General features: G+C 37.8%; 2 protein-coding genes across 14 annotated transcripts; both read left to right on the top strand.

Moving 5' to 3' along the window:
* Window positions 1–6,457: 6,457 nt before the first annotated feature.
* Window positions 6,458–15,354, top strand: LOC110891427 (serine/threonine-protein phosphatase 5-like). Of its 13 annotated transcripts, none has more exons than XR_004873348.1 (8): window positions 6,461–6,760; window positions 7,278–7,378; window positions 10,761–10,840; window positions 11,052–11,906; window positions 11,995–12,174; window positions 12,765–14,244; window positions 14,748–14,804; window positions 14,949–15,207. XR_004873348.1 is itself a non-coding variant. In XM_022139117.2 (5 exons), the coding sequence occupies exons 3-5, from the start codon at window positions 11,724–11,726 to the stop codon at window positions 12,330–12,332; spliced, it is 438 nt and encodes a 145-aa protein (XP_021994809.1). In that variant the 5' UTR covers window positions 7,259–7,378; window positions 10,761–10,840; window positions 11,052–11,723; the 3' UTR covers window positions 12,333–12,551. The 13 variants fall into 13 exon arrangements, 1 of the variants encoding a protein (XP_021994809.1); XR_004873350.1 differs by lacking the exons at window positions 12,765–14,244; window positions 14,748–14,804; window positions 14,949–15,207 and adding an exon at window positions 12,258–12,551 and having other exon boundaries at window positions 6,523–6,760; window positions 11,052–11,100; window positions 11,202–11,327; window positions 11,526–11,906; XR_004873351.1 differs by lacking the exons at window positions 12,765–14,244; window positions 14,748–14,804; window positions 14,949–15,207 and adding an exon at window positions 12,258–12,551 and having other exon boundaries at window positions 6,544–6,760; window positions 11,052–11,100; window positions 11,227–11,327; window positions 11,596–11,906.
* Window positions 15,355–22,681: 7,327 nt separating this feature from the next.
* LOC110888972 (uncharacterized mitochondrial protein AtMg00810-like) lies at window positions 22,682–23,857 on the top strand. The gene has a single exon (XM_022136464.1). It carries the CDS (start codon window positions 22,682–22,684, stop codon window positions 23,855–23,857), a length of 1,176 nt encoding a protein of 391 aa, XP_021992156.1.
* The last annotated feature ends 1,573 nt before the right edge of the window (window positions 23,858–25,430 follow it).

The raw sequence follows: 25,430 nt of genomic DNA, 5'->3' as shown, positions 1-25,430 counted from the left end.
AATCAAGGAAAATGCTGAAAAATTAAAAGGTATGATTAAGGAATTAGAACAAGGAACAGATGGAATTTGGAGATTCCATAAAAAGAGAATGTGGATACCTAAAATAGGAAACATACGTCACCGTATATTAGAAGAAGCCCATAAGTCTAAATATACGATGCACCCAGGAAGTGATCAAATGTACCAGGATTTAAGGAAAAATTTCTGGTGGATAGGAATGAAAAAGGATATAGCAGCTTATGTTTCTAAATGTTTAACTTGTTCTCAAGTTAAAGCTGAACATCAGAAACCTTCAGGATCGTTGCAACAGTTAGAAATGCTAGTTTGGAAATGGGAATTGATAACAATGGATTTTGTTACCAAATTACCCAAAACAAGAAAAGGTAATGATACAATCTGGGTGATTGTAGATAGGCTAACCAAGTCAGCTCATTTCTTACCAATGAAGGAAACTTTCAGTATGGAACAGTTAACCAAATTATATGTAAATGAAATTGTTTCATTACATGGAATACCTATATTAATTGTTTCTGATAGGGATAGCCGTTTTACCTCTTATTTTTGGGCAAGTTTCCAAAAAGCAATGGGAACTAAGTTGAATCTAAGCACAGCTTACCATCCTCAAACGGACGGACAGAGCGAAAGGACAATCCAGACAATGGAAGACATGGTTAGAGCTGTGTAATTGATTTCGGAGGTAATTGGGACGATCACTTACCTTTAATAGAATTTTCTTATAATAATAGTTATCACACAAGTATCAATGCTGCACCATTCGAAGCACTTTATGGACGAAAGTGCAGAACCCCAGTCTGTTGGGCAGAAATTGGGGAAAAGCAACTATCTGGACCTGAGATAGTGCAGGAAACAACCGATAAAATCATTCAAGTCAAGGAACGACTGAAAGCAGCACATGATCGACAAAAGAGCTACGCTGATAACAGACGTAAGCCATTGGAATTTCAAGTAGGTGATAAGGTATTGTTAAAAGTCTCTCCTTGGAAAGGAGTGGTAAGATTCATCAAACGAGGAAAGCTAAGTCCCAGGTATGTTGGACCTTTTGAGATTATTAGAAGAATAGGACCTGTAGCCTATCAGCTACAACTGCCAGAGGAAATGGCAGGAATACATGATGTATTTTATGTATCTAATCTCAAGAAATGCCTAGCTGATAAATCACTTGTAGTACCTCTTATGGATATAGAGGTAAATGAACAACTTAAATTTGTAGAAAGACCTCTATAGATTGAAGACAAGAAAATTAAGAATCTCAAGCATAAGAGATTAATTCTGGTAAAAGTAAAGTGGGACTCCAAACGAGGACATGAATACACATGGGAGCTTGAATCAGAAATGCAAAAGAAATATCCACACCTATTCCAGTAGATCTCGAGGACGAGCTCTAAAACAAGGTGGGAAGGATATAACAACCCAAACGTAAACTGACACCCCCGTAATTTTTCCGACACCCTAACAATATTTGAAATGTCCTGATATGTCTTTGAATACACCCCGTATGTGAAAACCAAGCCCGAAATACAATATAGTATTAAAAATAAACTAAAAACAAGAAATATTAAGTTGAGGCGGGCCGTGTAGACCCACCTCAAACCTTACGCGGGCGGTATCAAGGTTGGAACCTGATTTCGCTGATTTCTTTAGTTTAGGCGGGCCGCGTGAGACCCCCATTAAGCTGACACCTGCCGCGAGAGTCCCAAAATGTGGCACAGCCCGGTGATGACACGTTTCATCATCGTGTCAAGTCTAGTAGGTGATCCGGACGAGCTACGCTTTGACCGAAGGTTCACGCGGGTCGCGTAAGCCTAAGCTTACCTTTACGCGAGCCGCGTGAAAGTCGATTTCAACCCCTATAAATAGAACGCATCGGATCTTCAGTCTGCTCATTCATTTTCTTTCTTTTAATATCAAATTTCTGATAGTATAAGCTATACTCGGGTATTATACCCCCTAAATAGCGAGGTTTTTTGCTACGATGTAAGTATCATAACCCCTGGAGAGGTATTAGATACTCTGCCCGATTGATCTAGGGTTCCGTAACGGCTGTCGTGGTTCTGCCCGACGTAGTCGTTGGAATGCCGTCTCGGGGAGGGTATTACTAATGTTAAAATGGGTTATTATACTAACACACGTGCATTTGTGTAATTTATAGATTGTCATAAGGAAATCCTTACTGAAAACCCTAAGACAACAATGTGAGTAATCTTTCTTTTTGTTAACTGTTTTTACAAAACCTCACTTAATTAAATATCCTAAACAGTTATTGAGTATTTGTAAGAATACAATTATAGTGGGTATGTTGGGGTTTTGTATACAAAATTTGTTACTGGCGTGGTAACATTCCACAAGTTGAGTATGACAGTACCACTGATGTTAATTGTTATATATTGGAAACAAATGTAATTGCGGATGCGCCCTCAATACTGTAAAATGATTGGTATTTCAACTTGATTAAACTAGGATTCACTCACCAGTATTTCCCACTGACAAAATATTTTTAAAACGCGTTTCAGGTAACAAAATGTGAAAGCCAAATACAAGCCAGTTGGACAGCACTGAAGGCTAGGAAAAGTGGCAATAAAGTTACCTAAAAGAATTAGATGTTTTTCTTAAATAAAATAGGGTGTATCCCTATGAAATTGTGTGTACTAAAAATTTGGGTTTTACCCATGTGTTTAATGTTATAAAATGTGGTGGTTTACTCTGATAAAATATTTCCTAACTACGGTCCTGATGAAAATTTCCATTGCCAAATTGGACAATAACGTGATACCACCGAAACTGGTTCGCGGCCGCCCGTTCCCAGGAATCAGGGATCGGGGGTTGCGACACTTATGGCCCTTATGAGTTCCATGCCAGGGGGTCCTGGATACTACTGGGAGATTTCAACTGTGTCCGTGAAGCACTAGAAAGACGAAATTCCAGTTTTTGTGCTGAATCCGCAAATGATTTTAACTCCTTTATCAACAATGTTGCCCTATCAGAATAATATGCTATGGTGGGCTGTCGATTCACTTATATGAAGGATGATGGGCAGAAATTTAGCAAAATAGACAGGTTTCTGGTTTGTCAGTCGTTTCTTTCTAAATGGCCAGTCGTTTCTTTCTAAATGGCCAGCTGCTAAACTCATTAGCTTGCCTAGATATCGATCTGATCACAGACCATTGCTGCTTCTCTGTTCAAATGTGCTTTTTGGCAAACCACCTTTTAGATTCTTCAACTCGTGGTTAAAGGAGGATGGTCTCGAGAAAGTTGTCCATTCAGTTTATGTCTGTGTACCTCCTTTTTATCCTCCGGATAAACTGTTAGCGGCAAGGTTTAAAGCAATCAAAATGGCTATCAAACGATGGTGTGCGGCGATGTTTAAGAAAAATAACGGCTTGATAAAAGAACTAATGAAGAAAGTGGAAGATCTTGATATTAAGGCGGGAACAATGACATTATCAGATGCGGAGGTCAAAGAACAAGACGTTTGGTTGAAAACAATTAATGAGATTGATGATTGTAGGATGGAGGATCGCAAACAAAGGGCGAAATTGAAATGGGTGGTAGACGGGGACGAGAACTCCTCCTTCTTTCACGACATAATAAAGGGACATAAAAAAAACAACCTTATAAACGTGTTGATTTTTATTGATGTTTGGATATCGCAACCTGAGGAATTGAAATCGAACATTAAAGACTATTTTCAGTCAATATTCTTGCAAAATTCTTGAGATAGGCCGCCTTTCATAAACAACGGTTTCAAGGTTATCTCCCCTACACAATCAACCATGCTTGTTAAAAGATTCACAAAGGAGGAAATAAAGGATGCTGTCTGGAGTTGTGGGAACGAAAAAGCACCGGGCCCGGACGGTTTTACTTTCATGTTTCTAAAACACTTTTGGGGCATATTTGAAACCGATTTCTACTCAATACTTGACTATTTCTACGTTCATGGCAAACTCAACCGGGGATGTAATTCCAGTTTTATCACTCTCATACCCAAAATATCCGAACCTCAATCCATAAATAAATTCCGGCCTATCAGTCTAATCGGATGCATCTCAAAAGTCGTCTCAAAAATACTGGCCACTCGACTAAAAGGGGTGATTGGGTCTGTGGTTAGTGATGTTCAAACTGCATATATTAAAGGGAGAAGTATTTTGGAGGGTCCACTGATTGTGAATGAGATTGTGTCTTGGGCAAAAAAATCAAAATGTAAGGCAATGCTATTTAAAGTCGATTTCGAAAAGGCTTTTGATTCCTTAAATTGGGGGTTTTTGGAGTCGGTGCTCTCTCAAATGGGTTTTCCGGCTTTATGGAGAAAATGGGTAATGGGCATCCTATCCTCGGCAAGAACGTCCATATTAGTTAATGGGTCGCCCACTTTGGAATTTGATATTCAAAGGGGGGTGCTACAAGGAGATCCGTTGTCCCCATTACTTTTCATCATAGCTATGGAAGCTCTTCACGTGGCTTCGGGTAGCGCAATTGAATCAGGGATTTACAAAGGTTTGAAGGTATCGAACAGTGGTCCGACGATCTCTCACCTTCTATATGCGGATGATGCTCTATTTGTGGGTGAATGGACCGAAGAAAACTTTCACAATCTTGCGAGGATGTTGAGATGTTTTCACTTGGCGTTGGGTCTTAAGGTAAACTTTTCAAAAAGTCAACTCTATGGGGTGGGTGTGGACAATGAAGAAACAGCACGTATGGCCTCCATACTAGATTGCAAAATGGGTTTTTTTTCCGTTTACATATCTCGGCTTACCAGTAGGAGCAAATATGGGGCTTGTAAAAAACTGGCAACCCTTAGTTGAAAGATTCGAAAATCAACTATCATTATGGAAAACAAGGACACTCTCTTTTGATGGTAGGGTGACATTAATAAAGGCGGTGTTAGGCAACCTACCAACATATTTTTTCTCCCTTTTTAATGCACCCGTACAGGTGTTGAAAAGGCTGGAGAAAATAAGAAGAAAATTTCTATGGGGTGGGTGTCTTGACAACAACAAAATAAGTTGGGTTCCGTGGTTCAAAGCAACTGCCCCGGTGGAACAAGGCGGATTGGGAATAGGTAGTTTAACTGCCACAAACAAGGCACTTATGGTCAAATGGTGTGTCCGATTCAAAAACAAAACATCAGAGCTTTGGGTACGAGTCATTAAAGCAACACACGAAGGAACAAGGGGAGTGTCTTCTATACCACTTAAAAGCTCATTCGGAGGGGTATGGAAAAAAATAGTACACATGGGAAGGATTTCAAGTAATCTTCATATCGACGTCCAGAACAGGTTAAAACTCAAGCAAGGTTGCGGAGACAACATTTACTTCTGGCTGGATAATTGGATTGGGGACTCTACTTTACGGACTAGGTTTCCCAACCTATACGCATTGGAGTCAAATAAACATTGTATGGTGAAACAAAGATACACAACCATAAACGAGAGAATTGTTTGGTTTTGGGGCAGCAGAAATGTATTAACAGAGACAGGGGTAATTGGGGAATGGAATGAATGCTTGCGGCCACTCGAAGGTCAAAACATCGGGTCAAAATCGGATGAATGGTGGTGGCTCTCGGGAGACTCAGTGGAACCATTTCAAGTGGGCGAATTAAGAAAGGAGATGGATAAAATGCATGTCATACCAGAAACAAAAGCATTAAGGTGGTTAAGTTGGCTTCCAAAGAAAATCAACTGCTTTATGTAGAGGGTCGTATTAAATCGAATACCAACTAGAGAGGCGCTTGCAAGACGAAACATAACACTACCATCACGGTCATGTGTTTTATGCGACTTAGTAGAAGAATCTGCTGATCATCTACTAATAACATGTCAATATGCACAACAAGTATGGGTGGTAACCTCGCTATGGACAAAAATACCCCTGCCCAGGTACTTACTGAGCGTGGTAGAGCTGCTGGAATTTGCACAACAACAGCAGCAGCAATCGAACAAGAAAAAGAAGGCTCTATACACAATCATTGCAACAGTATGCTGGTTATTATGGCGGACACGGAACGATCGGATTTTTAACAACAAGCACAAACAAGTACAGAAGATAATGGGCGAGATAAAGGCTTTGTCTTTCCTTTGGATCAATTCGAGGTCAAAAAACTTGAAGATCGACTGAAAAATTGGTGCGAGTTTAAAGGGGCCTGGTAACAACTTCGCTGCAATTTTGTTTTCACTGTTGAAAGGTTTTTTTGCCCTTATTTGTACTGTTTTCTTTTATTTGCTGTTGTACTGTACATGCCTGAAGCTTCTTGCTTTGGCTCTTTTTAATGAAATCGCTCTGTCGTAAAAAAAAAAAAAAAAGGTATTTATTCAATCAAATGATTAAATGGACTTTTGGATGTTGTCGCTAAGTCGTTGAATGAAACTTTAATAATCAGATATAACCATTCTAGAAAACCAGAAGTAAAAATGTGAAACTAATAGAAGTTTATCCTTGGATCGCACCAATCACTCTATCTCCGATTGCGAAAATTGTCCTGATTTTTGCTTTTGCTATTTATATATACTACAAAAGAATAGTGCCACACATCTCCCTTATTCTTAAAGAGAAAGGTCGGTGCACCGGCCAAAAGACTATAATGCCCCTTTAAGAGAGTAGTCGTACGCTTTAAGTGTGTGGCTAGGGTTTTCTTCCAGATCTTTCATCTCATTCTGCTCTCACTATCTCGATCTTGCTTGCTTGCTCTCGCCATCTTGCAACAATTGCTGCTATCAATATCTCTCAATGGCTTGCTGTTTAGGTTAGTATGAAACTACTTTTCTTCTCTTTCATCTTCTATATTCATGCTTTGCAAAGACCAGTTTAGTGTACTCCTGCATCCATAAAAATGGAAGATATCATCAATTAATCATTAGATATCATCAATTAATCATTATACAAGCCTTGAACCCTAATGTTTCTTAACAAAAATTGTTATTATTCAGCCAAAAATGCTTGGTTCCCCTTTGTTTTATGCTCTATAAACTTTTCTTATGCTTTACTCAGTCTTCTAAGTTTTGTATTGAAGCTGGGTTTTAGGTTTATGCTTGATTGCACTTTAGGTTTTTGATTTCATGCTCCATGGTTTTAAATTTCGTTTCTTGCTTATGGGTTCCTTAGTTCACGCCAAGTGTTTGTTTAAATGTCTCAAAGATTGTTTTCGATATTGCGTGCTTAATTACTATATTACATCATCATTGTTACTTATATTTTCTTCATTTAAACTGTGAAGGGGTTAATTACCGTTCATATGTCTGTGTGGGTATTGGTTGCAACAGGTTGTTTGTGTCCTGAAGTGTCTTGCTCTCTGATCTCAAGGGGTTTTTTTCCAGCTCTTTGCTTAATTACAACAGTCTGAGTTACAAAATACAAGATTCAGGTTAGTTTTTGGGGTTTTTTTCACTGCTTCTTATTTGCAAATTGATGTGTGTTTTCAGTTGTCGGATTTCATATGTGCTGCTCTTATGTCAGTTTATAATTGAATGAAGAGATGGATCTTTCCAAATCTTTATATGGAAGTGATTGTATTTGGAATAGATTATTTTTAATCAAAACAACGTAGTTTTGATTGGTTAACGTGTAAGGTTAGGTGTCTAACAGCACCGTATTCACTTTTTTTTTGTGTTTTACTTCCTTAGTCGGAGAGAAATGAAGAAAAAAATACACCCATACCCTTCATATAGGTGGCTAGCGTTTTATAGTTGTAATCAGCCAATGGAAGCTCAAGTTCAACTCTAAAACTTTAGCCATGATCTCAAGGAGCCTTCATAATCCTTCATAATGCAATTTTGAGCTTAAATCAAGGAAAATGTAAGATTAATTCAGTCTGGGCTCTTTTAGGTAGCCAAACTTATTTCATATAGAGGTAAAACTATATCTTCGTAAAGAAGTATCTGAATTACACCAACACATGACCATAAGTAAGAAAAGTCTAAAAAATGATGATTTCTTACATAGTATCCTCTACAAAATTCAATTAGTATATAGGCTACACATTCATAGCTGCTATTGATTTAGCTTTGCATTGCCGTGTGAAACAAAGTGCCTCAACCCCTTATTATCAGCAAGAAAAGACAGTGACACAAGTATGATATCATAGTTGAAGGCATTGTTTGTTAATTAGTTCCCGTGTCAAAACTCTAAATATTTGCTTTTCATTTGATTATGAGAAATAATAAGATATCAACTCTTGGTTATATTTGTTTATAATTTGGTATTGGTTAACGTTTTTAAAAGTGTTGTGTAACAGTTTGGTTCAACTGTTCAAGATGCTTATTATTATTGTTGATTATACAAATGATCCCTTTCGTTTGTCCGAACTCGCATCTCAAGTTGTAACTTTAGGCTATGTGAACTTAATTTCGTAACAACTTTTATAGTGAAGCAGGAGCTTTGTGTAAAAAAAAGAATATAATCTTAATTTCGTAACGACTTTTAGCATATGACCAATTCTAACTTTTATTAATTACAATTGTTAATTTCTTCTAAGAGTTTCCATACATTATTAATTACATTGATGGAGATTGTTATGAGACAAAATTGCATTTTTTGTTAGTTGTGTTTAGAAATTACACATATTGTCTCAAATTTTTGCTTAGTCACCATACTTTTGGGTCTTAGAAAGAATGAATGTTTAATTTTAACCGAAAATTATCTGGCTTGAGGGCATTTTAGCCTTTTTTTCTCCAAATTCCTCTCCTTCTTCCCTGTCTCGACCGTTTCCCTCTTCTAATAAATCTGAGCTAAGTAACAATGGTTATATGCCGAGTTTGTTTTAATTTCAAGCCCCTCCCTTGAGCATGATCGTCAAGCCTAGACAACAAAGGTCATTATGGGGCTTGAAGTTAAAATGGGTGTAGTTTTATAATGCCCTTGCCATAATTACCCAATTGTTTATAATTATTTATTTTTTTGGAAAATTAAAACAAATATTATAACGTCCCAACGGTTTGATTGGTCAATAAATCTTCATCCTGGCATTTTCATCGTCATGCCCAAGCCAAAAAATACAAAAAAAAAAAAAAAAAAAAAAACGCCCCGGGGGCAGGTGATGCGGCGTTTTTGGGGCGTTTTGGACGAAAAACGCCCAAACCACCCCACTATGGGTGGTTTAACATTCAAAAGCAAGCTTCACATAGAGCGACACTTGGCAAGAGGTGAATGGAATTACTACTATTTATCTGTAGGCTAAATGTATCAATGTGTTTTGTATACTCACACAAGAATATACATTACTCTTCTTCTGAAAATTCACTAAAGCACTATGCCACCGTTCAAAGGATAAGTTATTCAACATTTTTCATAATCACTACAACTAAAAATGGCATCAGCCTTACATTTCTATGACAAAACCCAAGTTCAATACCATCACAGAAAGTTTAAAAGGGTTATTTACCATATTATATGTTATTACTATAGTTTACTCATCATAAAAAGTTTATGCTAGCGTTATTATATTATAATCATTTTGTATGTTTGTTACTTTGACTCTCTTAGCAACATGTTATGTTATATGGATTACTTAATTGTTATAGAAAAAAGATTTGCTCTCATCCCACTCCCAAACCATACCAATAGCTTTGATATGAGTAAGTTTGTTATCTACATGAAAGAGGAGTTATGTTATAGTTGACGTGGAACAATAAAAGTATCCATTCAAGGTTATAATTCAGTCAAGTATTTCTAGCTCAGTTTCAACTCAAAGCTTTAAATAACATGCCTACAGCAACCAACTTCTAAAGATAACTGATTTTCACAGGGGATACCAAATAATCACCATAAATAAAACATAAAAAGAAACTGAAGTTTCAAGCTTAACATATAGTAGCTAAAACCTCCTTACCAAGATATATCCAGCCATAGCAGTTAAAAGACCAAAGCGCACTCAAGGCGCAAACTGGTGCAAAAAAGACCTGGAGCCTAAGCGCATGCCCGAGACAAGCAAGATGCAAACTGGTTTTGGGCAGATTTAGACTGGTATAATCTTAAAGTAAAAGGTCGGTGCATTTTACTTCCATGATCCCTTCTTTTTTCCGGTCTTTACATGTATTCTCCCTTTCCCACGCTACATGGTCGTATCTCTATTTCATTTCTCCCTTTCCCAAATGCACCACTTTCCTCTTCCTTTCTCTGAAATTGACAGACATCTATATTCGTTGATGGTGATTAGCTCTAATTCGGTGACCTACAGAGGACCAACGATGGTGAAGTACACGCTTCATGTGGTGGCGATTTTATTGAAGGAAGGTGGGGATTGGGACCTGTTTGTCAATTTGAGGGCTTCTGATTATCTTTAGGTGAAACAAGATGGTACATCATTGTCGATTTTATCGGCTTTTTTTTTGTTGGGAATTTCGTCGAAAACCTGTCGTGCGTGGTTTGTTGTGATAAATTTTGTCATATTAGAGAAAGTTGTTGGTTTTCAAGGGTTGCTAAAATCTGCAGCTAAATATGGTTTCTGATTTTTGTTGACTTGAAGTGATTTTGAAGCCCTAATTTTATTTGTTTGCATTGACCATTGAATTAACTAAGAAACATATTATATGAAGAATGCCCAGATTGAATCGCTGAACCATCTGCATAAATGGATATTAATGCTTAACACGTCTGGGCCCTAAATTAATACTAATTGTGGAATTGAGTAACGTTGTGGAGTCATTCAAATTGTTAAGTGATAAAAAGGTGATTCCTTATTGAATGAAAAGTTATTTTGCATGCAATTACGACAATATTTGGCACCATTCAATTCTTTGGACTTGCAGGCAAATTACTTGGTTGTGGGTCAAAAGGGAACGAAATTGGCTGGAGAACATTCAGAGGAAGAAAAGGATTCGAGTAACAGGTATTATCATTCTTACATATATCAATGCATTCAGTAAACTAATCTATTTCCACAAGTAAATTGGCTTTACTGTAAAGCCTGCCTATAGATTACTATATTTGATTAACAAAACATTGATTGATGAACAAGTACTTAGAAAATAAAGACAGTAGAACTTGACCCAGTAGAGAAAGTTATGAGAACTCAACTACCGAAATTTTGACCCATACAGGACATCTTTATAGAAGACAACCTGATTTCGACCAATCAGAGAAGAGCAGGTGAATACAGAACACACAAGTTAGATTTAATTATGTTTCAATGCTCATTTAAATTATCAAAACTCAAAAGAATGTGCACTCCAGTTACTGCATTTCTGCAGGACTTTGTTTGAAATCTTTTGTTAGGTTGTGAATGGAATTGAGCAAATTACTAGCAAGTTAAAACATAGAAGAGGAGTTTTTAAAGGGTAGTTGGCCCTCTCTTGCCACAACATCATGTTGAGCTGGTGAGTTCTTTCCCACTTCTTGCTGAAAATCAACAACCCTTCAACAGAAAAAGAAAATAAAATATAAAAGAGTAAATTACAGTTTTCGTCCTTTGAAAAGTTTTGAATGAAAGGGTACTTCCTACCTCTTTCTCTCTCTCTCTCTCTCTCTAGAACACACTATGTTTCCGAGTTTACTAAATGTATATGTCGTGAAAGTTATGATTGGAGATGGCGATGATGCTTATTTCTGTATGGATTATTTTCCGAACATCATAATCGGGCTTAGGGTTAGATCCGGCCCGTATCTTGGCGGGGCAACCCGGATGGTATGTGAGATGCAACCGGTGTTGCAGCCATGACGGATAGGGCAAAACTCTACAACAACAATCATCAATCTCCGTAGCTACAATCCACATGAAGGTGTTGACAGTGAGAAAAAGGAACAATTGGCATGCAATCTGCACACTTTTTCATCTAATTCCAACACAAAACCAAATTTTTTATCAGTCCTATTTATTATGCCCACTATGGCTGCTGAAAAATCTGACGTTTTATTGGCCGAACAAATCAAACAAGCAGTTAATGAAGCTTTTAAAGGTAACCCATAAGTTCTATTAGCTTCAGTTGATCCATTTTTTTACTGTATTATATATTTATATGATGTTTGATGTGTACTCTGTGTTAGGTTTTGTCAGCTAATAAGTTTTCACAAGCGATTGATTTGTATACAAAAGCGATAGAATTAAATGGTCAAAATGCTGTGTATTGGGCGAATCGGGCTTTTTCTCATACTAAATTGGAGGAATATGGTAGTGCTATTCAGGATGCTTCTAGGGCTATTGACATTGACCCTAAGTATTCAAAGGTTTGATGGTTTGTTTATGTTTCTTGATTTTAAGTAGAAAGTTTATGAGTTGTAAAAGTTTGAATTTTTTTTGCTGGGTTTAGGGTTATTCTCGGCGTGGTGCTGCGTATCTGTCAATGGGGAAGTTTAAAGATGCACTTAAGGATTTTCAAAAATGAGTCGTGTTGAATATAGCTTATAATTTCGAGTTACTACAACTTTTGACGCCGCTGCAACGCGCGGCGGGTCAAAATCCTAGTTTTATATTATATTATATGTACTACAAATCATATGGACGGGAATAGTCTCAGATTGCCTAACACTCACCCACTGGTGCAGTCAAATTATGATTTTGTCCCGTTTAAAGTTATAGTTTCCATTGTTTTTTTGTTTTTTTTTATCTCCTAGCCAAATTACGCTTTTGCACTCGGTTCAAATTTGTAGTTTTGCCATCGTTTTTTGTTTTTTTTTTTCTGTCAAATTACGACTTTGCCTCTAGTGTATAATTGTAGTCATGTCATCGTTTTAGGTTTTTTTTTTTTTTTTTTGACAAAACTATGATATTGTTTTGTTTTAATTGGTTGACTCGGTTTAATTTTTATTCGTGTCAGGCGGCTACTTGGCACACGCTCATCTGTCCTGAAAAATTACAATTTTGCCCCTAGTTTAAAATTAGTCTTTCCATCGTTTTAGTTTTTTTTTAGCAAAAATAAAGTAGTGTTTTGTTTTAATTGTTAACTCGATGTAATTTTTTTTAGATCGTGTTAGTCGAATACATACACGTCTATGAAATGCATTTTTTTAAATATACGCATGCTTCTTTTTGTCTTTTAAAAAAGTTATATTATATCACGTATGGCTTAATACAAACAAATTAATCACTTTTTTATAATGTTAGTGTGATTAGGTATGGATTTAATTATTAATACAAAACAATTTACTCAAATTTGTATACTGTCAGTGTGATTAGGTATACATAATGTTATATTTCATTGACGTTTACATTTTATTATTTTTCTTCCTTTGGTGCAAGTGGGGAATATCAATAGGTTTTCCAAAAAATTTCTTTGAAGGGGACCTCGATCTGTTATATAATTGTGTGTGGACATACACACACATCGATTGCCAAAATCACTATAACAGTTTCAAAGTAGGAAGATGAGTCACTATAACAGTTAAAGTAGGCTATATATCGGTAAAAGTTTATTTGATTTTGGACTTTTCTTGAGCCTAACCTAAAATCGAACCAAACCGAATTAAAAATGTGTATAATAGAACCGAATTCTACTGATTAAACTGACTTAGTCCGTTCAATTATCTAATTAAACCGGCTATTATGCGTTTATTTAGAAAGATTTATAGAGCTGATAACCAAACCGAATAAGCAATTCAGATATGGTTAGCTAGGAACCTAATCGAATAATTGAAAAATATTCCACTTATTCGATTTTCGGTTTGGTTTTTTTCCTTAGGATGCATTCAATTTTCGGGTTTTTTTCTCGTTACGGATAATGTGAAAGGGCGTTTTTTCTAAGTATATATGCTTCTTTTGTCTTGATCAATAAAATATTTTTTATCAAACGTATGTGTGGGTTCCAAGAAGTTTCTACTCAGGTTAATATATATACTAAAGAAATGAGAAGCAACGTCGACAAAGACGACTGACTCTTGTTGACCAATATTGCTCTCTGGTCATAATCCAACTTAAGACCATGAATTACCTATTTTTTGTATAATCAAGAAAAGCACTAAGGGTGTAAGGGGTGCTCACCTAATAGGTGAGTCCCCCCTCTTACACGTAACCAACCAGAATAAGCCACGTCAACTCCCCTCTAACACTCCCCTAATACCCCTTTTTGATGGCGGCACTCCCCTATTAGGGGAGTTGGTTTCGAAAGTTGTGCCATCTTCGAAAGATGGTTTCGAAAGTTTGTCAACGGTCTCCCTCGAAAGTTGTGCCATCTTCACGCGGTGAACCCACACCCAATTCACACCCCGATTCGGGACCCCGCAGTGATGGCGGCGGTGTTCCCGATCGGGGAAACCCAACACCGAAACCACTCCCCGAGAACGCCCCGTACACCCTAACAAGTACAGTGCACCTTTCTTAATTCTTACAACAGTTTATTAATAACTTTTAATTTCTTAAGTTCTAATTTCTTGTTGTGGCAAATCATTTTCATACATTAAAGCAACCATAGATTGTTAAAGGATCATCTAATATAAACATATGATTACCAAAGATTGTTAAAGGATCATCTCATATAAATATGTGATTAAACACCATGACGGTTAATCCCGCCAAAATTTAAACAATACGATGGTTTAAAGCAACGACTGTTGATGGCGATAGTTAACCACCATGACGGTTAATCCCGCCAAAATTTAAACCATTTCCAACCGTATTTGTAACTATGTATATAATGTGACTTTCCTGGAACAATGGAGATCACCAAGATAGTGTCACTCCAATATCCAATTCCTATTCAATTTCAATTGAATTGGTCAGATGGGGAGATCCAAATATGGCTTTAATCAAACATAATAACATGCCTATCAATGATATAAGAACTTTTTATTGTTTGAGTGAGCAGGTTCATGTAGATGCATTGTCTAGCTATTAAGAGAGAGAAGAACAGTTTATAGAGGAGGTATGCATGAGATTCTTTTGGAATTTTTGCAGATTATTATTAGAGCAAAAATAAAGTTTAATAGGGCCGTTACTGTAGCATATTGATGTTTTGAACAATATATATATATTAATTATTTACCTACTTTTTTATTGATCTTTGAAGGTGGCTAGTTGAGGGAAAAGTGCTTCTGACCAGTGGCGGAACTAGACCAAAAATTTAGGGGTATCCCATTTTTTATTTTTTAGACCAGGGGTATTTTTGTATAACGGAGACTAAGTTGAGGGGTATTTTTACACTACGAAAACGGAGTTAAGATGTATTTTTACACTACGGAGACGGGGTTGAGGGGTAGCCCGTGCTACCCCTAATAACCTTCTAAGTCCGCCCCTGCTTCCGACAAATGGTATCTATTGAAAAATCTGCTTCAGAATTTTCCGGTTAAAAAGAAAAAAGAACTTGATTTGTCAACTCGCAAGGTAAAACAAAAAGAGCAACCGATCAAGGTTATGGAAAATTTGAAAAACATAGCCGATCTAAACTTAATAACAAAGTAGATTTGACGATAGGATCCAGTTTTTATAGTCTTTCTAGAGTGACAAAGGGAAGAGAATCTTTTGGAACATTTTGCCATTATGTAAATATTTCGATTATAATAAGAGGGGTTTCCATCTGAATAGAAGACATTTTTTTTTGTATGAAAGATGTGGCCAAGATAACTGGCATGAAAGATGAAAGATTAAGGGGATATCTATCAAGAGCGTTCCGATCAAAACATGGAACCTTCATATTTGAACAATTTAAGAACCAAATTTTTTAGCTGTAATGGAATATTCACTGTTAGACAAATGGAGAAAATTTTGAAAAATATGACCGTTGATGATGTTGAAAGGAGACATCAATTTAGAATGTTGATGACCTTATACTTGAACGATCAATTCATCTTGTGAATGTGCTAAAAAATGGAAGAAAAATGTAAGTTTTATAGTGAAAAAATGAAAGAAAAAAATTAATTTCTTTTATTATAGCCATTGGCCAACGGCTAGCCCAACGGCTCTTTTCTTTTGGCCATTCACAAACCGCCATGTCACCTTGCTCCCCCGCCCCATGCCCGGCTTGAAACCCAAGCCCTAAGGGGCCACGCCCCCAGAGCCGTCCCCGAAAACTCTTGAAAAAATTTAGGCCCCGGGCGACGAAAAGAATTGGGCCCAAAATTATGGTTAAGGGTGAATGAATTACAAAAATAAAAACCTAGTGATAGAGCAAAGATTCGAACTTGAGACCTCTGCATTATTTTGAGATGGTGTTTGCCACTACACCACCAATATTTTTTTGTATATTAAATGGATGAATATACTAAATATATAATTTAATAAATATATACAAGCTTATAAAGACTTTTCGGGCCCTTTGAAATTTTGGGCCTCGGGCGCCGGCACGGTTTTGCCGGGCCCAAAACCGGCCCTGCACGCCCCAACCCAAGCCCCATACCCCACAGCCTTACATAAAAAAAGCTCACTCAGTGGAGTGAGTTTGTGATTTTATGATTTTCTGGCTTAAGAACACAAGCCCATATCTACACCAAATAACATACTATCATTCATAATTAGTTTGGTTAGGATACTTTTTAAGGTGACAAGATAAATGAGAAGACAAATTATTTGATTTAAAAAGATATAAATTAATTAACAAAACCAGGTTAAAAACTAAACCAGTTAACTTGCTTAAAGCAAGAGTCGAACCCATGACCTATTGCTTTGGGAGCCACGCACACCAGCCGGTCAAGCCGGGGACACATCACTGATATCGAGATTAATTGATTTTATACAATACAAACAACATTGTATAAAATCAATTAATCTCGATTTTCATCAAATCGAATAATCTGTCTTCTCATTTTGTTGGAAATTATCCATTTTCCAAAAAGTACCCGTTTGAGGAATTTGGGCTTGTCTTGAGCTTGTATGTTCAATGGGCTGGATCTTTACCAAGAAATCGTTCATATAATTGTTGAGCATGGTATTCTTTTCAAAAACTCAATGGTTATTTGCTATGATGGAACTGTCCGAAATGTTTGTAGGAACTCAATTATTCAATTTGAGTATGGGGCACTGACAAAAAATTTGTTTGCTGGTGGTGAACCGGTGAGAGTATTGGCTGCAACCGCCGTGTCAAACCCGACGTACAAGGCAGTTCTTGATTCTTCTCCAAGTAGTAATTCCTCATGGAATATGATGAAGGTAATTATTATTTTTTACTTCCAAGTTCCAACTGATTTATTGTTATCTTAGAGGTGGGCCTCTTTACCCCTTAACTGGTTGATTTGGATTGTGTTTTATCTCGGCCGGATTGAATTGCCATATCTTATTTTTAATGAATGCATCCCCCTTAATAGTTTTTATCAAATAATTAGAAAATCATTAAATGTTGTTCAAAAATAAAAGTAAAATCAATCATTGAAAAATATTATTTTTTAATCAACTAGTCACAATTAACACATTTATTTTTTGTTAAAAAATAAAATTAAAGATAATCATTAAATAATATTATTTTTTAATCAATTAATCACAATTAACACATTCAATTTTAGAAATGGACAAGATAGTGTTTCAAGGTGAACCCTACCTATCCTGGCCCATTTCAAGTTTTTCAAGCCAGATCCATTTGTCATGTTATGCAACTTATCACACAGACCCATCTTGCCACCTCTTGTTTCTTAATCGCATGCCTAGTAGGCTAGTATTAATAAATATGGTTTTTGTTGTGCATGAGATTCTACAATATGGGGTGAATTTTAAGAATGTTCACAATGACCGCTGTGTTGTACTTTATTTAAATTAAATGATTGTGATTGTTGGAAGGAACACTATCGTGAGAATGCAACCTTTAAGGTTAAAAATCATCTGTATAAAGTCAGCCTCAAGGACGTGGCTATGGAATTTCTAAAAGAGTATGTTTCTTATTTTCTATTGTTACCTATTAGTTTTTTATATTAACTAGAATTACGACCCGCCGCAATGCGGCGGGGATTCTTTAGTTATAACTAAGTCGATTTAGGACGCACACGTTATGTTGAACCTGTCAAACGGGAAAAAATAGACGATGTAAAAACGTTCACCCACACACGCACGTTGCGTCGTGTTAACTCGCAAAATTTAGAACGAAACGTAAAAACGTTAAACCAAAGACGCACGTTGCGATGTGTTAAGTCACAAAATTTAGAACGAAGTATAAAGCGAAAAATTTGTAGAAAATGAAAATTATAAAGGACCAAAGTTGAAAGTAAAAAAAGTTGTGAGGATAGATTTGTAAAAGATAAAAAGTTTTGTGTTAAAAGTAAAAAAACAAATAATTTTGGGTTAAAAGTAATTTATGAAATACTTTTGGGTGAATAGTAAAAAAAATCAAGTTTTTGTTTTTGTTTTTTTTTTTTTTTTTTTTTTGTAAAACCCCAAAGCGAAGGTTACAACAACCATATGCATAACCATTTTTTCTTTGGAAAAACCCCAAAGCCAATATTACAACACATAAGTAAAAAAAATCAAAGTGGTTAAATCGCAAAAGATGGAAACTTTTGAATTAGAAATGAAAAATCAAGTTAATGAAAGGGGTTAAATTGTATAAGATGGAAACTTTTAAATTAGAAGTGAAAAATCGAATTAATCAAAGGGGTTAAATTACCAAAGATTAAAACTTTAAACTCAAATTGTCAAAGATTAAAACTTTAGGGTTAAAAGGGAAACAAAGATTAAAACTTTAAACTTAACTTGCCAAAGCTTGAAACTTTAAGGTTAGAAATGAAAAATCCAATTTTTTTTTTTTTTTTTGAAAAACTCCCAAAGCCAATTTTACAACTACCATATGCATAAAGTTATTGGTTATTAATAAGGTTTTAATATTCATCAAAGTATAGTGTCCTTGATTTTGTTCTAAACTACTCTTGAAGGTTTAGGTAATGCATTTGATGCGAATCACAATTACTGAAATGGTGCATAAAAAATTCAAGACCCTATTCATTTTCCATAGTAAATTGTGACCAAGGTGTTTGGACAGAATAAATTGTTTGTGGGTGTTTGGGTAGAGTAAATTGTGATGGAATCTTTACATTTTCATCCCTCCTTATTAGAGTAAACTAGTATCTGTGCTCGTGCTTCGCCGCAATTGAATCCTAGTATTCTTGGTTGGTGTTGTTGTAGGTCATTCGCGTACGGTTAGTCTTTTGGATTCGATGCATTGAGCACTTGGCATACACATACACACATGATTTTTTTTTTTTTTTGCTTACATGGTGGGGTATGTTTAGTTTTTTTACCTTAGGAATAGAAATGAGCACTTAATGATAGTCTAGGTCAAAGGTATAGAAATAACCTAATTCCCTATAACTATGGCTCTGATATTGTATTGGCATTTACAAGTTGTCTGATTCGATTGAGAGGTTTTACATGTGAAACATGGTTATTCGTTATATTCATTATTCATTCTAGCAATGATCATTAATAGAGATCCCGATAATTATGTTGTAATTAACGTGTAACTAGTTGTCATTCGTTATTTCCTATTATAAGTCACACATTGTATATTATATAGAGTTTGGTAAATGAATGAGAAAGGGGAAAGGAAATCATATTCAATATGGTATCAAGAGACCAGTAATATTTCTCTCGAAACTTCCCCTCTTTCTTTTTCAAAACCCTTCTTTTCACAAAACCCTTCTGCTGCCATAACCCTTCTTCTTCATGGCACTACCCCTATTCTCACTTGCTCCATTCAATCATGTCTAACAAAAACAACATCCACCCTGCTTCCACTGTCTCAAATATTAAGGTTGTAATCCCTGTCACTCTCGAAATGGAATCCGGCCAATATGGCTCGTGGTCGGAACTTTTTCGAATTCATTGTCAGACTTGTCTTGTTGCCGACAACCTTTCTCCTCCACCTGCCTCCAAACAACCTGCTTCTACCGATGGCAAAACAGCAGATGCTCTCAAAATTGATGACGATTGGGATCGTCAGTGGATATACGGCACCATATCCAACGACCTACTTCACACCATTCTTAAACCCAACACGATTGCCCACGCTGCCTGGAAAGCCATTGAAGATATTTTTCAGGACAACAAGAGTTCCCGCGCCATTCATTTGCTACACAAATTTTCGAATACTAGGCTGGACAGGTTCTCAAGTGTCTCAGCTTATTGTCAAGAATTGAAAGTTCTCGCAGACCAGCTTGCAAATGTGAACGCCCCTGTGGATAATGAACGGTTGGTACTTCAGCTTATTGCCGGTTTAAATGAATCGTATGAGGGCATCGCCACAATCTTACAACAGCAAGAGCCCCTTCCGTCGTTTTATACGGCACGTTCCAAACTTGTCCAAGTTGAAGCCCGAAAAGCCGAACAAGCACTCCAAGCATCCAAGACTGCCGGTACTGCCCTTGCCGCCGGAACATCCAAATCGCCTTCTTCTGATCATCGTACAGACGCCGCCGCATCTGAACGTCACCGTGGTCGTGGCTGTGGCTCCCGAGGCCGTGGTCGCGGTCGGAATTCAGGTCGTGGTCACGCCCCATGGTTTCCTCCACATAGCGGATACTGGCAGCCACCATGGTCCAACAATTGGTCCTTACAGAATCATGTCCCCCAAGCCCAACAACAGCCTTCTTGGGCCTGTCCCCCTTGCCCATATCCACATACAGGCCATCAACAGCAACAGCCCAATAATTCAGCCCAACGCATACTTGGACCCAGGCCAAATCAAGCTTATCATACTGCGTATGCTCCCACGGATATCGAACAAGCCCTCTACACCATGTCCCTGCAGCAATCTGATCCCATACCTTATATGGACACTGGGGCGACCACCAACATGACAAACGAGCAAGGTGATTTCCACACTTTTTCTAATAATTGCATTAACAAAAATATAATTGTTGGTAATGGCGATACCATACCAGTTCTTGGACAAGGCACCAAATACTTACCCAAGCCCTTCCCACCTCTTATTCTAAAAAATGTCCTTTACTCACCTAAATTGCTTAAAAACCTTGTGTCTGTTCGTCGATTTACCACCGACAATTCCGTATCTGTTGAATTTGATCCCTTTGGTTTTCTTGTGAAGCATCTCAAGACCCGGACCCCTATCCTCAGGTGCAATAGCAGCGGTGATCTATATCCACTCGTGCTTGGGTCCGCCGGTTCACCACCATCAGCCTTTGCAGCTATTTCCTCACAACTCTGGCATGAACGTCTTGTTCACCCAGGACAACAATCTTTACATTCGTTAAAAACTTCATGTTCCATTGACTTTAACAAGTTTAAAAATAAGTATGCCAGTCTTGTGTTTTTGGTAAAAGTGTTAGATTGCCATTTCATTCTTCTACTTCTTGCACTTTACAACCATTTGACATGATTCATAGCAACCTATGGACTTCTCCCATTGTTAGCTCTGGGGGACATAGGTATTATATATTATTCTTAGACGACTTAACCGATTTTTGTGGACATTTCCTCTCGCTAAAAAATCCCAAGTGTTTACTATTTTTCACCAATTTGCAAAACGAATAAAAACCCAATTTGAACGAACCATAAAAACATTCTAATGCGACAATGGGAAGGAGTATGTAAATGCTTCTTTTCAACAGTTTTTCAACGCCAATGGAATGGTTTTCCGTCTTTCATGCCCTTACACCTCCTCACAAAACGGTAAAGCCGAACGAAAAATCCGCACCATAAACAACATGATCCGTACGTTACTAGCCCACGCCTCCTTACCAAACCATTTTTGGCATCACGCTCTCGAAACCGCCACTTACCTTTTAAACTTTCTTCCTAACAAACCAACCAAGCCAAAATCCCCAACTGAACTCCTTTATCTCACCACCCCTACATTTGACCACCTACGTGTCTTCGGATACCTCTGTTATCCTCTCACCCCGTCTACTTCCACACATAAACTTGACATTCGTTCTCAACCTTGTGTCTTTTTAGGCTACCCTCCAACACACCGGGGGTACAAATGCCTAAGCCTTATTACCCACCAAATCATCATCTGTCGTCATGTCGCGTTCGATGAAACCACTTTTCTCTACAAACAAACCTTCTCAAAACCACCTACTTACGATTTCCTCAACGACCACCTTAATCCTCTATTTTGGTCTCATATTCACCCAACATCCAACACCCACCCATCACGTACCTCACCTCCATCCACCCCCTCCTCACCGAGCCCTTCTGCCAACACATATACTGAGCCTAGCCCAGCCCCCTCACCTCTCCCAATCCCATCCCCACCTCCCGTTACGCACGGCCCAACAACACCTGTTGGGTCGGCCCAACCACACCCAGTCTCTCCTAATCCATCCCACCCAACACCGCAAACACACTCATTACATCCTGCCGCTCCACCAACACCCCCTCCACCACCGACCACACGAACGACGCACACCCGCTCCATGAGCGGCATTGTCAAACCGAAAAAAGCACCTGAATCTACAAACCTCCGCCCCCACCAATACTATCACCCCATTACCAAAAACCCATCCGATGCCTTGTCTATACCGGTATGGTACTCCGCCATGACTAACGAATATAATGCACTTATTAAAAATAGTACGTGGGAATTAGTACCTCGTGAACCACACATGAACATGATACGAAGCATTTGGCTATTTAAACACAAATTTAAATCAGATGGTACTTTGCAACGGTACAAGACACGTTTAGTGTGTGATGGGCGTACACAACAACTGGGAATAGATTGCAGGGAGACCTTCAGTCCGGTAGTAAAACCAGCCACGATTCGGACCGTTTTAACATTGGCCTTAGCAAACTCGTGGTCCGTACATCAACTAGACGTCACAAACGCTTTTCTCCAACGGGAACATCCACGAGACTGTCTACATGCACCAGCCTATGGGTTTTCGAAACCGAGATTTTCCTAATCATGTTTGCTTACTCCGAAAATCACTCTATGGGGTTAAGCAAGCACCGCGTGCTTGGTACCAGCGGTTTACCGACTATGCCTTATCGTTGGGTTTTCACCACAGCAGATGTGATGCTTCTCTTTTCACTCTCCACAGTGGCCATGACACCGCTTTTCTACTCCTCTATGTTGATGACATTCTCCTTGTGACCTCTTCTGACCATCTTCGCAAACAACTCATGGCCAAGCTTGCTTCTGAATTTGCCATGAAAGATCTCGGCCCTCTCAGCTTCTTCTTGGGCAACTCGGTCACTAGGAACAAGAATAATATGTTCTTATCTCAACAGTCTTATGCCACTGACATTATTAAGCGTGCCAATATGCAGAATTGCAACCCGGTGTTCACCCCAGTCGACACTCATGCTAAACTAAGCGCCAACTCGAGTGAACCCTTCCACGATCCTACCCTATACAGAAGTCTAGCCGAAGCACTTCAATACTTGACATTCACACGACCGGATATCACCTATGCTGTGCAACAGATATGTATGCACATGCACGCTCCGAGGACCGACCACTGGAATGCCCTTAAACGAATTATCAGATACCTAAAGGGCACAATTACATACGGCCTCACACTTGGACACACCTCAGCCTCATCTTTACTTGCTTATACAGATGCAGACTGGGCCGGTTGCCCTGATAGACGCAGATCCACCAGTGGCTACTGCATTTACTTTGGTGATAATCTCATCTTTTGGTCCTCGAGAAGACAATCAACGGTTTCTAGATCCAGTGAAGAAGCAGAGTATCGTGGGGTCGCAAACGTAGTTGCCGAACTTTGTTGGTTACCAAACTTACTTCTTGAGCTTCATCACCCTCTGACACGTGCCACACTGGTTTATTGTGACAATGTAAGCGCCATCTATCTCTCAGGAAACCCGGTTCAGCACCAACGGACGAAGCAGATTGAACTTGATATTCACTTCGTCCGTGAACAGGTACAACGCGGTCAAGTCAGGATTCTCCATGTCCCCTCTCGATATCAGATTGCGGACAGCTTCACGAAGGGGCTACCTTGTAATCTCTTTGAAGACTTCAGTTCCAGTCTCAGCATCCGATCTCCTCCCGTTTCGACTGCGGGGGTAGAATAGAGATCCCGATAATTATGTTGTAATTAACGTGTAATTAGCTGTCATTGGTTATTTCCTATTATAAGTCACACATTGTATATTATATATAGTTTGGTAAATGAATGAGAAAGGGGAAAGGAAATCATATTCAGTAATCATTAACTTACATAAACCGAAGGAATCGATAATAGATCTATTGCTTGACACACGCCTAACGTTGTGACCGTATAGACGGCCTTTAGGTAGTTCAGGTTATAATTGCTCATGGGCAAGTCTTTGTTGCCTATGTGCAGGTTGTAATTGCAATGTGTATGTGTAGTTGCCTTTGTGCAAAGTAGTAGTTGCAAGTCCTAGTTGCCAATGTGTAGGTGTAGTTGCCCTTGTGCAAGTAGAAGTTGCACATGCATACCTATTGAAGAAAGCCATTATCATCATCGTCATTGTATTCGTGTTTGTGATTTTGTGTGTGTGTTCGTACATAGAGTATACAAAACGAATTGGAATGATATTTTATTGAATATCTTCTTGGTAAAAAATAAAGTTACAGTGGGTTTGACTATATATACAAAAGGAAACGGCTGTTGTGTTGGTTGTTGAACCGGTATGACAGTTACCATAACCGTTTCATTGCAACCTTAAACAAACAACTAAGCGTTATCCTAACCTAGGATATCTAAATAACAATTATAAGAATAACTAAATATATAGTTTAGTTTATATATATTTAACACATGCCCCTAAACTAAACTAGGTTAATCATGGGAATAGTGAAACCTCCTTCGCTTTATATAATGTTTAACCGCATTCCAGTTTCCTAACAAATATGAAGTGTAGTTGTCTTCATGTTCTTGAGTAATCATGCATAGGTCTTCATTCTTTTCTTTAATGTATCCGTGATGAATCGTGCGTCCCGGTTGTCGATAGCAATAACGTCTTTGTCTTTGTTGTTTTCTCCCGTGCGTTTTCCAGAAATTTGCGTCATCCGGATTGCTAAATCTTCTTTCTGAAACTAATAGTTCTTCTGTCGCCAAAAATTCTTCTTCTGTCTCTAAAGCCTTCTCTTCTGTGTCGCTAAAGTTCGTCGCTAAATCTTTCTTTCTTCTCTGTATAATCTTTTCGGATTTATTTGCAGAAGTAATTTTTGTATAAACTTCTTTAAAAAACAGGGCATCATCCCATTCGTCGTTCACATCCTTTATCATGATTCTTTGTGTCCGATTGCTTTCATGTTGTTCACAATCATCTTTTAAAACATCACTATAATATGTATTCTTTCTCTTGTGATGTCTTGGGTTATCTACCGATTTCTCGCTCAATTCTGTATCCTTGTCGTCTTTTCTATCATAATAATCGTCCTTGTCTTGTTGTATCTTATCATTTTTATTTAAAACATTTTTTTTCCGGCCATCTCATCTCCGCTTTCGGGTTTGTCTTCTTCATTGCCTGTTTCTCGAATTCAATTTCTGGTATCATTGAATTCTCTTCTTTCGGTGTTATGACTTCCCCTTTATCTCCGTTATCTTCGAGACGTCCCGATTCGTATTCCAGTAATGCAATTTCGTATTGCAATTCCATTATTGCAATCTCTTGTTTC

This window comes from Helianthus annuus, chromosome 11, assembly GCF_002127325.2.
Source record: "Helianthus annuus cultivar XRQ/B chromosome 11, HanXRQr2.0-SUNRISE, whole genome shotgun sequence".
In the NCBI taxonomy this organism is placed as follows: Eukaryota; Viridiplantae; Streptophyta; class Magnoliopsida; order Asterales; family Asteraceae; genus Helianthus; species Helianthus annuus.
Note: the sequence above shows the minus strand (reverse complement) of the source record. Positions and strands in the feature narration are given on the sequence as shown.